Raw genomic sequence first — 15,689 nt, 5'->3', positions numbered from 1 at the left:
TCATAAATATATACATATTTTAACCATGTACAAAGATTTAGTGTACCTAGATTATATATATTAAGATTAAAATAGACTAAAGACTATAAATTAAACAAATTAAACAGATTACTGGTATATAAATTAAGGATTAGGTAATATTAAACCTAATAAGGGTCATGATATGTAATGTCCCTTTTTTTAAAATTCCTTCTTTTGTCTTAAAAAAATATTCCACACCCACAATAGTACTTGCATAATCAATTATAAATATTAATTTAACTTGTAATTTTGATAATTATAAAATTCGGATTTAAAGCTTTAATTCAAATTTGAAATTATTATACTTATATTCTGCCGTAATCTTTCTTCCAATTCACAGCTTCCTCACTTGTATAAATGTCTTGAAATTTTTCTAAATTTCTGTCTAAATTAGGGATTTTCATCCACTAAATTGACAAGAGAAATTAAGGGTTTTCATCCTTAAAATTCTGATTTTTGAGGGGTTTCATCCTTGGGTTTGAGGGGTTTCATCCTTGGATTGCCAAAATAATTCAAAAGGAAAAATATATATAATATGTAATGTTCCTGAAATCGGACATTACATCGCTAGTATTCCTCAATTTTGTTAAGTCTATAAAAGAGACAAAATTGCAGAAATGATAATCAATTATAAGGTATTATATACCCTTGTTGATCATATCAGCAAAGCTGATGAAAGATTTGTATCATATATGAAATGTTACGGAAACATGTGATAGTGATGGGTGATTTTGATCTCAGCTTGTCCTAAGCCGTGAATCTTTCCCAAGCCGTCGATGGAGTGGAAACAGACTCATATTGATAAACCAAAACTAATATACATCATAGCGAGAGAAATCATCAACTAATACCATATTCAATCGTATCGGTGAAGTAAAAGAGCAAAAACATTTTAATATTAGAAGACGGATGAGTTCATCCATTGGAATTAAGACTCACAAGCAACCAAGGATCATCCATATGGAATAATGGCTACAAGCAACATAGTGATCTACTGGGAAGCCGACAAGCTCTATATCAAACCGCGATGAAGATTATACAGCAGCGGAGTTATTAGTATACTGGTCAATGTATAAGCGATCAAAAGCAGTGATAAAGACATATCATCAGACAGAGGAGACGTCAATACTAGGCGGGTATTAGAAGAAGCAGCAATCAAACAAATAAAAGACGCGACAATGTAACAATAATAATAATATATCAATGAGCAAAGAATCAACAACATTTACTCATCGCCGATAATTCTATGGACAAACGGAACTGTATAGGTCTCTCATTATTCTGTACAGTAATTCCTTGTTAGACGACATTCCATGATCCACGATAATATAAGAGCCAGCGATCATCACAATAAACAATAATCCAGGATAGCGATGTTTATAAGAAAATAACAAATCAGCGATTAATATCAAAGTGATGCGATTAGAGAAATTAGAAGATGAAGCAATCATTATTCATAAGGCAACGATAATGATAAGTGGAAAGAAGTGATTATGAGAAGGCTACGATTATATGTGTGAAGTAGTGCAATTTGCATAACAGACTCATTTGTATGATTCTTGGAGTGAAACAATTAAGGAAGCAATTACAAACAATAACAGCAATTAGAACACTTAACCGATAATGATGGAAAGGTGCGATTTAGAAGCATTAATCGGTATTTATGACAAGAGGCGGTTAAAGGGAAGGAATAGGTATGATAGGGAATAGCAAGGATTACATTATATTGATTAAGTCCCAAGAAGTATGACGGAGTACACATTAATAATTACCATGCCAGCAATAGGAGAGATAATATGAAAGTGATTTAGAACAGAGAATAATCAGGAGATAATAAATGACTATCAATTAAGAGAAGGAATGATTGATTGTGAAGGAACGTGACCCCAAGAAACATCGCCCTTCAAAGATATTTATATATATATATATATAGTGAATAACACATCCATTCAGGGGATTATGAACTGAAAACTTATCTCTTCTTTTATCCATATTTTATTTAAAAGTCAGAGCTAGCAATCAGATTAGTGCCCCTAGTGAGCAATGTCATTGACATTGGCACAACATCGTGTGCACGATCTTATCAATTTCCAATTTGGAGGCAACCCTCTAAGTTATGAATATATCAGTTGTAATCAGAGGAAGCCTGTATCTCCTTTATCCATATTTGGATCTACCATATGAGCACTTGCCATATTGGGTATTATTGGTCACATATCTACAAAGGAAGATCAGAAACAACACCTTGTTGCAAGAGTTAATCAACTACATCAGACATAGCAGCAGCATTCTAAATTGCACAAGCATATCAACATAATAAACACAGACTACTGGTGTCAGAAAGACTGCCTGCATCAGAGATTGTCCCCCAGCATTAGACAATGATAATACTCCCAAATTAACTAATAAGGAAATCATTTAAAGTAGCATCGTATCATATAATCCTATAGAGATAATAATTAAGGTATAAAAGAAATCTTTCCAGAAATAGGAGAAGGACACTTGAAGACTTTAATTTCTTATTTTCAGATTTGGATCTCTTTTGGTAGAGCAGAAGTTTATGTTATAGAAGAACTACTCTGAAGTATATAAATTGGGATAAGCATTGATCATAATCATTCATAATTACGATTGCCTGAAAAGGGCACAACATCCGGATTGATATTTTTAGTTACCGCTATAACAACGGTGGGTAAGAGCAGCGACCATCAATCATTTTCGTGAGCAGCAGAAGCATTCACGAACAAGGGTCAGTAAATATAATTGGATATGCACAGAAACGATTATGAATTACAGAAACAAGAAGACAAAGGTTATTCCAAGGCAACAATAATATTAAGCATGTCGTGTAAAGAAAGTTAGCTACAACACGTCAATGATGACCATCCAGTTTATAGTATTTAATGAAGAGGATATGAACTGCAATACTGGGCGGGTCCATATCCTATGATAGTAGGATTGACTTCATCAGAAACGATTGAAGTTGTTTAGAAAAGACCAGACAATGAATCAAGATAAGTTCAATCTTTGGAATCATTATTAAATCTTTAAGTTAAATATTATAATAAAAGATATTCAGTTTTCATAAAATTATATTTATTAATATATAATAACTCTCATTCTAAGGCAAAATTGTTATCCCAGGATTAAATTAAGGAAATTCTCAAATGGGGACATTACATAATATGTCTTCACAAATTGATGTCCCCTTCTCATTGACTGATCTTCTTTATATACCCTTTTTCTTGAATGGACATAACTCTTCATCTGCATGCCTTTTGACTTTCATTAAAACTAAACTTCATTAAATCTCAATTTTTTAATAATACTAATTATTCTCCATTTTGTTGTCCTTGCTTAAGGGAATCGCATGAGAAAGGAAGGGGCATTACAATCCACCCTTCCCAAGATTGCTTGTCCTTAAGCAATCACAACTAGATTGCTAAAGAATTTCTTCTCCACTTGACTGAATCTTTTTGGAGTTACTAGAATCCCAAATCAATCTTGGAAGTACTATGAATGTTTCGAATGATGTAGTGTATTTCGCTAACTGTCTATCAGTTGCTAATTCTAGTTGATGTGGTTCCTTAACAACTATGTCTTTCTTGTCCTCAAACAACCTTGTTTGACTATCATATTGCCTTGCAAAACTCCCCGAGTCATATCCAGCTCTACTAATTGTTCTCTCCTTGCAACTTCTAACGTTCCTAAGGGTTGTTCTTTACAAAGAACCGTTTCACAATTCAACTTCCACTGCACTATACTAATAGTATCACAAGTTACCGAACTTGAACTAGGATATGTTTTTGCCTTTAATTCAAAAAAAGTGTTTTATCCCAGTGGACAAAGCTTTTTGCATCCATTTCAAACAGTGACTTATCTACAACCTAGTGGAAATTTTGAAAATTATTCTTATAATTAGATGGGAAATCAATTTTCTATTCAACCCATCCATATTGGCCTAATGCTGAACAATCATCTTTCATCTTCTACATTAATCATTTTGAATTCCTTGTCAATGACAATTTTTCTAACTTGCTTACCATCAGTAGTAACTGTTGAAACCTTTACTTCAACTTGTGGCCTTGATGTGTTTACTTCCTCATATTTCACCTTAATTTCTGATTATACATCAGATTTTCCCAACTTCTTTTCTAATGTCATTGCTCCTTTGCTCCAACACTTGCGGCTTGGATCCCAAGATTCCTTTTATAGGAAGCAAAGATTTTATCTTCTAAGTTTGTTTCGAGTCTCGACTATCATTAGTCTTTCTTGCAATAGGAGAAATCTTCTTCTGTTGATTAGGAGGAGATTCCTTAGAATGAAATTGGGTCCAAGGCACTAACTGCTTTAGTTTTACAACCCTTTTGATAATTTGTTGGGGTTCTAGTTCTAAATGTTCTTTTTCCTTTCTTTGTTTCTTTTCCTTGTGTTTCAAGATCACATAAAAAAATTCCACCCATTAAATCATTCAATGAACCTTTAGAACCATTGTGCTTACTTTCCATCTCATTGAACTTCATCTCTATAGTGTACCTATCAAAGAAATGTAACCCATGCATGCCAACAATTATTCTTACCTCTTCTAGATTGATGTTACAATGTTTACCTTGGAATCCAAAGATTCTTACCATGATGTCCTAGGCTTTATGACTTGCAAGATGATTTGGATCAAATTGTATGTGGTCTAGAAGGTGGCTGTAGCAATTATACATTTGTTACATCCCTCTTTCCTAACTTTGGAATTATGATTGCTATTATGTCATTATGATTGGATAAATAGGATAGTATTTATTGTCTCATAGGGATGAAAAACTCTTAATGAGTAGGAAATGATTGAAGAAATAATTTTGTTAATTGAGGTTTCATTTTTTTAAAGTTATTATTGGTTAAGATCTGACTAACCAATTTCTTTTCATGCAAACAAGTGGATGCAGGATGTGTACTACCCTCGAAAGGGAGGGAGTGTATCATCAAAGAGAGGGTTGCAGATATTAGAAATGAGCATTGCCAATAAGTCTTGGGTCCAGTTAATCGGACGTACATCTTGAGCATCTCGGCCTTGGTAGAGTAAGGTTCATATCACCCTATTGATGTCAACCCTGAGTCAGTTTGTCACCCTTGTTCCGTCAAGTAGTTGGTTATCCCAAGTCTGAGTCTATTCTTTTGTTGTGATGGATATTTTATTTTATTAATGTCTCTCTCTCTTTTGATTATGGCTTATTGAGGACATATATATATATATACGTGTATGCATATATATTTCATACACACATATACATACATACATATATATATAGCGTTGCATAATGTATTGTGCTTCATGTTAAAGACCACCGATGGTGGACGTGGTGGTGACCAAGCATTCTTGTAACTGTTGAACATTTTGGTTAAAGATGCCGGTGCTTGGCAAGCGCTTGATAGCAAGTTCATTGTTATTTATATGGCATTCGATGATGCTGTGGGGGTTGATGTTCTAATCTGGGAGTATTGTAATGTTATTCTGTGTAAACTTTGAGCTTTCAGCTTGGTGATACTGCTCTTTCAGGAAACATTTGTTGTGGTCGTATTGCTATTGGTGATACTGTAAATCTCTGCATTGTGAAGCACTAGTTTTCGAAGCTGTTCAGTTATCATTGTGTTGGGGTGGGTCTTGGTGTGTTGTGGATTTAATTCTGCGTGGGTAGTTGTTGTTTGGGACAGAAGCTGAGCCAGTTGTCTCAAGCCGTGGGAGTCTTGAGGCGTATTTCTCTTTTGTCATTTTCCAAGCAAGAGATGTTACTCTGCTCTGTTTAAAATGTCGTTCTGTAACATGCCTTTATCATTTGATGTTGCTAAATTCTGAAAGATACATGCTTGGATACGCATAGTTGATGATTATTCTGCAAATCAGCATTTTGTTGTGAACATGAATTGTATAACCATTGAAAGGAGGATCAGTTGCAGACTTCCTTCAGCATACTAAGTCATAGTATGGTTGGAGGGAACTCTGCAAACTCCATCCCAGCCATGAATCAGACGGATGTGTTTATCATTGTGGTTATGTTGATAGTTGATGTTGAGATCGAATCCTCTATTCTGAGATTGAGTAATGTATTCTTTGTTGAGCTGCATTGTTTTCCTTTAACTGATTATAGAACAAATCAGACAGTGTTCTTGAAAATATGCTGTTCTGTTTGTTATCCCAGAGGACAAAGCTTTGTGCATCCATTTCAAACAGTGAGTTATCTACAACCTAGTGGAAATTTTGAAAATTATTCTTATAATTAGATGGGAAATCAATTTTCTATTCAACCCATACATATCAGCCTAATGATGAACAATCATCTTTCATCTTCTACATTCATCATTTTGAATTCCTTGTCAATGTCAATTTTTCTAACTTGCTTACCATCAGTAGTAATTGTTGAAACCTTTACTTCAACTTCTGGCCTTTATGTGTTTACTTCCTCATATTTCACCTTATTTTCTGATTATACATCAGATTTTCACAGCTTCTTTTCTAATGTCATTGCTCCTTTGCTCCGACACTTGCGGCTTGGATCCCAAGATTCCTTGCATAGGAAGCAAAGATTTTCTCTTCTAAGTTTGTTTCAAGTCTCAACTATCATTAGTCTTTCTTGCAATAGGAAAAATCTTCTTCTGTTGATTAGGAGGAGATTCCTTAGAATGAAATTGGGTCCAAGGCACTAATTGCTTTAGTTTTACAACCCTTTTGATAATTTGTTGGGGTTCTAGTTCTAAATGTTCTTTTTGCTTTCTTTGTTTCTTTTAATTGTGTTTCAAGATCACAAAAAAAAATCCAACCATTAAATCATTCAACGAACCTTTAGAATCATTGTGCTTACTTTCCATCTCATTAAACTTCATCTCTATAATGTACCTATCAAAGAAATGTAACCCATGCATGCCAACAATTATTCTTACCTCTTCTAGATTGATGTTATAATGTTTACCTTGGAATCCAAAGATTCTTACCATGATGTCCTAGGCTTTATGACTTGCAAGATGATTTGGATCAAATTAGATGTAGTCTAGAAGGTGGCTGTGGCAATTATACATTGCCCCAAATCTTTCCCCCAACCACACTAAATATGCTGGAATGTTTGCACTTAGTGATCTCCACATGTGATACCTCTTACACACAATATTAAACCAAGAGATATTTTCCATACCTTGGCTGTAACATTGCATTCTTTTCGTCATAACCAAAAATGTAATGGTTGGAAACCATCTTGTACTGGAAACCATTAATAATATGGCGGTTGATGCCTCTGTAGGAAGCCTTATCTTTATTCTATAACTGATATATCTGTTGATTGGAAGGCTTTAATAATAGTTGAGTATGTTAAGAATTCATTTGCTAATGATATTTGGAAGGGAAATTGCAAGATAATAAGTTTAAGATAGTAGATGAGCTCATTCTTTAAAAAGATCGAGTGTATCTCATATCTGAATCTAAGATGGAGAGGATTTTGAAAGGATGTATGACACACCACTTGCTGGTCATTCAGGCTTCTACAAGACATACAAGCAAGTGAGAGAACATTTTTCATGGAAAAGGCTTAAGGACGATGTGTAGTGGCATGTTAGAGAATGTATGGAATGTCAACAAAACAAAACGAAGCATGTTTTTCCAGCTGCCCTATTGCAGCCCCTACCTATTCCTAATTAGAAATGAAGAGCATATCATGGATTTCATCATCGGGTTGCCTAAGGTACAAAGTAAAGATTGCATCTATTTGGTTGTTCATGGTTTGCCAAAGAACGTTATAAGTGACAGGGACAGCAGATTTCTCAGTTTGTTTTGGCAAGAACCCTTTCGATTGGCGGGTAGCAAATTGGCACCAAGCACTAGATATCATCCACAAATTGATAGGCAAACGGAGATTGTGTACAAATGAATCGATGGCTACTCAAGGAACTATGTTAGAGGACAGCAAACAGCTTCGATTAGACAGTTGCATTTAGGGGAACATTGCGACAACACAACTCATCACATGTCAATTGGTATGGTTCCCTTTAAGGCACTTTATGATTATGATGCTACTTCATTTGTGGATTTAATCCTTATGGATAGTAAAGTAAAAAGAGAAAAAGATGTGGTACAGCAAAACTATTGATATCTTAAAATCTCTCCATTAAAACTTGCAGCAGGCCCAAAATCAGCAAAAGATGTATGCGGATAGACACAGAACTAAGAGGGATTTTAATGGTGGTGAGATGGTGTTTTTGAGGTTGCAGCCTTATACGCAATCGTCCATCAAAGGAGTGGAGCTAAGAAGCTGAAGCCACATTTTTATGGACCCTACACGGTATTGAGGAAGATTGGTGAGGTAGCCTATGAGCTAGAACTTCCAGCTAACAGCAGAATTCATAATATATTCCACGTTTCACATTTCAAAAAGATCCTTGGACAGCAGATTACTCCTTCCCAAGAGTTACCACCACTTGATGATGAAGACAAAATGAAAGTTGCCGGTACGGGTACGGGTACGTGGGTACGGTACGCTGGTACGGCAAATTTTGGGGGGAGGTTGGGTACGTATGGGTACGTCCGTACAAAAAAAATGTAAAAATCATAAATATATACATATATGCAATCTAATAAATAAGTAGAAACAAAAATTAAATTTAGAATCCCACATATCATCCATATGCTAAACAAAACTTGGAACTATCATATATGATTCATATAACTATAACAAAATTACAAATTTACTATAAGTCTAATCTAATATGAAATATGAAATATCCATTTGTCAAACTTTGAATGTTATGATAGATATCGAATTCATTGTTCATTGGTTCAACAATAAAATAACACAACTAATAATCAGCAATAGCATCATATGGGTCACTAGGAAGATCAACATCAACATCATCATTGACATTAGATGATGTAGGTAGAGTACAGGAACCACATGCAGCCTCACTGCCACTTGCACTAGCAGCAAATTGGCTATCAGACTCCCCAGAAAGTAAAGATTGTGTGGCAGCTGAAAAATCCAAATCAGTTTGCTCTGGATCTACATCCCAAAACTTTGTGCTCCCATCCTTGTACTCATTTTGTTTATGAGTAAGAAGGCGCAAGTTTGAATGCACATAAACGAGCTCTTCCGCCTTACTTGCTGCCAGTCGGTTGCGTTTCACTGAGTGGATAAAGGAGTATGTGCTCCAATTTCGCTCAGATGAAGAGGGACTAGCAACCTATTGAATAATTGACACAAAGTGAGAGGGCGACAATTATAAAATAGTAAAAAATATAAATTTAGAGACCAATAAAAATTAAGAAACTTACTTGCAATAAAACTTTGATTGCAAGAGTTTGAAGGTTTGGTGATGTATGGCCATTGAGGTACCACCAAGCATGAGAATCCTTTTTATACTTGTCACGGAGAGCAGAAACACTTTGACCATTGGAGGCTACAAAATCAGCAAACTCACTTGTCATTAAATCCTCCATTTCAGAATCGGGGAAGAGTTTAGTAAGTGCTGTCCTACACCCTTCACTGACTTCTGAATCTCTATATGGTGGTGCCCTTGATGGCTTAGCAAGCATTTCATCACTATAAAATTTGGGAGTCAATGCAAATGCAAGAAGATGTAGTGGTGTGGTCATTTTGTTCCACCACTCAACACAAATTGTCTGAACCTCTTTGAAGAAAGTTTCTTCGGGATCTTGCTCTTTTGCATTGATGATGGCTTTCATTTTCTCAATCATCAAGTCAATGCCATCATATACCTCTCCCAAACATGGGTGATCGATGTCAATATAACGGATCATACTCATGATGGGCTCAGTGAAACTCAAAAGATATTCCACTCGATCCCACCAAGTGTCATCTAGGATCATGTGCTTTACATTTGTTGCCCTTTCAGTATTGGATTGCCTCCATAGGGACCAACTTTGACTAATTACCATGCTAGCAAGTGGCTCCCGCACCTTCATAAGTCGCCTCAAGACGATTGTGTTGGATGCAAATCGAGTCTCAGCAACCTATTCAAAAATTAAAAATAAAATTTAGAATACAAAGAAGACATGATTAAAAAAAATAAAAATAATGATTAACAAAGTGAAATGTAGATTTTAAAAATTGAAGTGTTTCAATTACCTTTAGCAACTCCAACTATGAAAATGATCTGAAAATGGCATGTGACATGTTATGGTTTGTGATGAACATTTGGATCTCTTTAGCCTCAGCATAAATTTGTTTGATCCAATGTATTTTCCTGCCCATCTTTTGTAGCATGAGGTTGACAGAGTGGACAGCACAAGGTGTCCAAAATATGTGTTCAAACCGTGTCTCAATCAACATACCTGCAACTCTACAATTCTTTGCATTGTCAGTTATTACTTGGACAACATTTTGAGGTCCCACATCCTGAATGCATTGTATAAGGATGTTAGCAATAAATTGTGCATCCTTCACCTGTCCCTCACAATCCACAGCTTTCATAAACATTGCCCCTTTAGGGCACATTGCAATTACATTAATTAATGGCCGATTTTTGGTATCCTTCCATCCATCTGAAATGATGGACACACCTGTTTGTTTCCATGAATTTCTAATGGGAGCCAATGCATTGTCTATGTTTTTTACCTCCTTTGCCAATAAGGTGCTACGCACCTTCTCATAACCAGGCCCTGTGTACCCTTGTGGAGCCTCATTTACCTTTCTCAACATATCCTGCCAATATGGTGATCGTACCACATTAAATGACAAATCGTTTGCATATAGACATCTTCCAACGGATTGATCTGCAATCTCTCTAGCATCATTCTGAAATGCTCTCTCTAATGGTCCCATGCTTCTCTTCACAATAACAGGTTCTTCACTAATTGGGTCCAAGAATGGGTGGCTCTCTACCACAATATCGGGAAAATTACTATAAGATGGACAAGTAGGGGGCCTCTTTGATCTACTTCTTCCTGTCAACAAAGGATGGTTTGAGGCACGACCAACTCTTGCATTTGCTTCCTCTTGCTCTCTAATATATCCTGCTATTTCTTGAGGTGACATTCCATTTCCATCCTTTCCTAGACATGCTTTGATTCCTTGTTGGGGAATGGCACAAAAATGGGCTTTGACAGGACTGTAGGAGCTAGTTTTTTTCACATTGCAGAAGTTGCATATCCAATTAAATGTTCCACCACCTTTTACTTGGCCTGTTATTTTGACATATTTCCATAAAGGTGAATTTGGGTCGATTTTGAAAGTTCATTGCGGAATAGAGCTAGCAATCGTTGTCATTATGATTTCTACAACAAATTGAAAAATAATTATTAAAATTTAATATTAAACAATAGATTATAAATGTTAAATATTTAAATTTAATTTAAAATGAAAGTGAAATTATTATAATTATGAAAGTAACCTTTTACAACATTTAAATATTTACAAAGTACAAACTTCTAAAGACTAAATTACACAACTAATTAAAATATACCTATTTAAAATAAATTAAATAATAATACAAAAAATTATATTTAATTTTGATTTGTATTTTACTATTTACTATTTACTATTATTTTAATTTTAAATATGAATATTCATATTTTAACTAGCAAAATGCCAAAATAATTTTATTATTTATATATATTTAAATATGAAAATAGACTACTAATTTTATAATATGATTTTAAATTTTTAAATAAAAACATACAAATTAAAAATTAAAATAGACAAATATGATTTTAACATTTAAGTTTTTAACAAACAAATTAAAATAAACAAACATTTGAAAACAATTAACAAACTATAGAAAAGAGTTAAATTATTTTATTTCTTACCTCCTTAGCCCCTGTGTCGTCACTGGTTGTGCTGGTCGTATTGCCTCCCGCCACGCCTCCCGTCGTGCTGGTAGTATAGCTTCCCGCCGCGCCTCCCGTCGTGCTGGTCGTTGCATCTCCCGTATTGCCTCCCGTCGTGCCTCTCATAACGCCTTCTAACCTTCTCCCGTCACGCCTTCGGACCTTCTCTATGTCGACGTTGCGTGCCTTCTCTATGCCCTCGCGTTTTCACCTTTCGGTTTTCACTGCACCTTCTTCGTACCCTCACGCTTGCCGTTTTCACTGCATTTAGGGTTTAAATTTTAAAACTTATTCGACGCGATTACATCTCGTGAAAAGGCAGTAAAAACCCCTTGAAATTCGTGCACGACGCGGATTCGTGTAAAAAACCCAATGGAATCGCCACGTCGACAGCGGATGCGTCGGGATTCGTGACTCAAAAAGCAGATTCATTTCAGGAGGGAAAAAACAGAACCCTGTCCGAATCCACAGGGATTCCAAGTCGAATCTGAATCGGATACGTACCGTACCAGGATTTGGGGGAAAAAGGTGACGTACCAGTAACTTAGATCTGACAAACTGATCCTAGAACCTGAAACAGTGTTGGATGTGAGGGAAAAGAGATTGAGAAATAAAGTGATTCCTGAGTATTTGGTGAAATGGAAAGGTCTTCCCCTTGAAGATACAACGTAGGAGGGGGTTGAGATTTTTGAGCATCCCAGCCTGAAATTGCTTGAGGGCAAGCAATTTTAGAATGGGAGGACTATGATGACCTGATTTAGTGGTTGGTCGGCCTTCATAACACACCGGTGGTGTTAGATAACACCCAGTTAATTTGCTAAGAATTTTAATTAAATAAATAATAAATTGAAATTATAAATAAATGATAATTATTAATAATTTTAATAAAATCGGCTCTTGAGGCCGACCTGTTGCTTATGGCGGTTATCTCTTTTGTGGCCGACTTAGTTGGAATTAGTATTTATTTGTGTGCTGATGGTGGGAAAAGGCATCGAAGAATTCATCTCAGTTTGCATTAAATGAATGCATAAAGCTTTTGGACGCCAACGCAAGAGTTCTGGTCAGGTAGGACACAAAACCGTGCTTGACTAATCTTTGTCGATTTAATCCGTTCTCATCATGCAATATTAATCACCGAAGCAGTTGCATATTGAGGCAACACCTGTAGAAGGGGCGGACAGGCATATCCTTGCTGCGTGCCCCTGACGGCAGCAAGTCTATAAGCATCAAATCTCACTCAGGTACATGCAGGCTTCTAACAGTGCGACCTCAACTTCATCGAAGTCTATACAAGGAGGCACTTGTTTCTCGAGTGTAGCATCACAAGGAAGCACCAATAAAGGCAGAAGTGCAGAGATAACTCACACAGCTTCTGTCTGGGCATGGAACGTGGATCGGGCCGAGCTCACAATGACTCTCCCAGGATCATAGCGAACCAAGTCCACAGTCCTTGCGCCTTACAATGCAAGCTTGCAATCTACAATCAACCCAGTAACCAGCAGTGAATAGCATAGGGAGAATAAACAGTATGAATCTATGTTACCCCTCTTATATATGAATTTCTGAGTCTGGGACTACAGGTAATACAATCAAATATTTTCACTTGCAAGACTGTAACAAAATGAATTCATGAATGAAGGACCGATTGTTTGTCTGTGGTCAAATATTCTGAATTTCTAGTTTATCTGAATTGATATTTTAATCTGGAAGTTAGATTAGAGATTGCCATATTAGCTATTGTGAGCTTCTGCACTATTTCCTACGCTGGTATATTTCAGTGCAAGCACTCTCATTTTACAAAATTGTTGAGGTATGGAGTTAAACATATATACAGTCTTGAACGTTAATGTTTGAAAATGGTTAAGTAAGGGCAATCCCAATATTCATTATTTTTGTCTCCAGACAAGACAACATCGTTGATTTCAGTTCACATATTCATATGTCAACTGATAAATGAAAAGTTATCAGAATAGATATTAATTGCAAATGAGCTTCAAGGAAACAGATCATGTGCACGGTAAAATGTATGTGGTTATTTGAATTATTTAGTAAAGGCTGTCTGCAATTCCAATAGTTGCAAATGAGCGCTAGGACTCTTTCTAGAATCATATCTGCAGATAGCTTATAGGGGAATTGCCAAGAGCTAGAATATTTTGCTTTATGTAAAGGAGAGTTTTGAAAAAAATTGGACATGTTAAGAACTAAAGTCCACAGTTGTTAGAGCACTTGAACTCGGCAGATGGAGAAAGCACCAATATACTGTCCAAAAGAAAAGGGATCCCATGTTTTTGGTAACTAAAAAAAATAAGCACCCAATCTATTAAAAAATGCCAAATTATTCAAAATAAGAATTTAAATCCATTGTGCAACGCCCAGATAAAATATGCCACGGCTATTTTCATGCCAATTTAGGAGAAAAAAATCTTTTTCAATCAAGTTCATGCAATCAATGCAGTCACCACAAGCTTGAACAGGATATGCTGAAGTGGTAAATCACCAGGTTTTTTAAGGCGGAACGCAAGGTTCAAATCTCAGGTAATAAGACTGTGCTTTGAAATTGGGTACAATATAGCGTCCACTCAGCATACCCCAACAAAAAAGGCTAGGTGCAAGTCCATGGAATGACCCAACTGCAGGATGGGGGCAGTTGCAAATAGGTGACTTTTACAGAATGGATATCTCTAGAAGTTTTTCTAACAAAGGAAATTTACAATTATATAAATCAAGAACTAAAAAAGAGTGAAGCTATTACAAATCTCAGAATTTACCCTTTTCTTCTCGGAATAAACCCTTTTTCCTTAAAAGCATATGTATAGTAATCCGAAGAGAATTATATAAATCCTAAATATGACAAGTTTGATGAGTAACAGAAATAGGAGCTGACCTTCAAGTCAAGAATTGATCGGTATGACTGCCTCTTGGCCAGCTTAAAGGCCCTGAGAAGAATCCCGATCCCCACCCTGACGCCATACGCCAAGAGAAAGCTCTGGCACAAATTCCCGATTGCATTGGCCACGCAAGAGTCGGCATGCGCACAGAGAGGATCTTGACCCTGCCCTTCCCCCTGCCCCTGACCCTGCTGCTTCTGCAGCTCCTGTATCGCCTCTCTTAAGCTCGCCTCCGCCTCCCTCAACCGCCTCACTGCCGCCTCTTTTTCATTCTCTGCCGAATTCAATTGGGCACCTAATACTTCAGAGGGAAGCGTCATTGTTAAATGATAAGGGGAAGAAACCTCATGACAGGAATCAGAATTCAGACGCAGGTGCTGCAGTTTCAATGCACTGCTGTGTAAGCAAAAAACCTCAAACCGTAAAGTAATGGGAAAGGACAAAATTGATTTTGTTAATTTTAGCAACGGTATCTCCGTTTACTTAATCAATCGCATGCCAAAACGACCAACAGAATTTGAGTCCATGAATGTTTCCTTTGCAAGGAAGAAAACTTAAGCCACAATCCTTGAAGATTCCCTTCATTGCAAGGAAGAAAAACTTTTCAGTCCTAAACGGACAAAAGCATTAGGCTTATTAATTTGTATGCCTGATTTGGGTAAGTTATATGTACACTCTAGTTTTAGTTGGTTTTGTTGTATGAATTTGTTTCAATTGTGTACATGTCATTTAATATGATTTTTATCATGATAAAAATAATTCAATTTTTTTTATTAAACTATCATTTTTCAATTAAATCACACGTGATTGAGTGTTTCAAGTTGTGTGACATTTTCGTCTTCTTTTTTTTAAATCTCACATTTTCATGTTTAATATTTAATCTTCTAAATTTTTATTATTATTATTTGTCAATTTGTACAATAGAACACTTGAAATTAAGTAGTCATGGCTAGAGGGTTCAACAA

General features: G+C 35.9%; 2 protein-coding genes across 2 annotated transcripts in view; both read right to left on the bottom strand.

Moving 5' to 3' along the window:
• Positions 1 to 15,343, bottom strand: part of LOC131063001 (uncharacterized) — a 42,459-nt gene extending 27,116 nt beyond the window's left edge. Inside the window, exon 1 of the mRNA XM_057996750.2 lies at positions 14,721 to 15,343. Coding sequence (XP_057852733.1) covers positions 14,721 to 15,044 — 324 coding nt within the window. The 5' untranslated portion in view covers positions 15,045 to 15,343. The remainder of the gene's footprint in view (positions 1 to 14,720) is intronic.
• On the bottom strand, positions 8,815 to 10,017 carry LOC131063002 (uncharacterized). Its single transcript, XM_057996751.2, has 2 exons — positions 9,323 to 10,017; positions 8,815 to 9,231 (listed from the first exon to the last, which is right to left on the bottom strand). The coding sequence occupies exons 1-2, from the start codon at positions 9,971 to 9,973 to the stop codon at positions 8,851 to 8,853; spliced, it is 1,032 nt and encodes a 343-aa protein (XP_057852734.2). The 5' UTR covers positions 9,974 to 10,017; the 3' UTR covers positions 8,815 to 8,850.
• Positions 15,344 to 15,689: the final 346 nt, after the last annotated feature.

The sequence above is a fragment of the Cryptomeria japonica genome, chromosome 2 (assembly GCF_030272615.1).
Source record: "Cryptomeria japonica chromosome 2, Sugi_1.0, whole genome shotgun sequence".
NCBI classification, from domain to species: Eukaryota; Viridiplantae; Streptophyta; class Pinopsida; order Cupressales; family Cupressaceae; genus Cryptomeria; species Cryptomeria japonica.
This window is presented reverse-complemented; position numbering and strand designations above follow the sequence as displayed.

What these genes read in the sequence shown, in the direction of transcription:
- LOC131063002 (XM_057996751.2), bottom strand. Translation starts at nt 9,973, where the DNA reads ATGAAGGTGCGGGAGCCACTTGCTAGCATGGTAATTAGTCAAAGTTGG. An exon ending in CAATCAAAGTTTTATTGCAA is followed by an intron (nt 9,232 to 9,322) that starts GTAAGTTTCTTA and finishes ATTATTCAATAG; the next exon opens with GTTGCTAGTCCCTCTTCATC.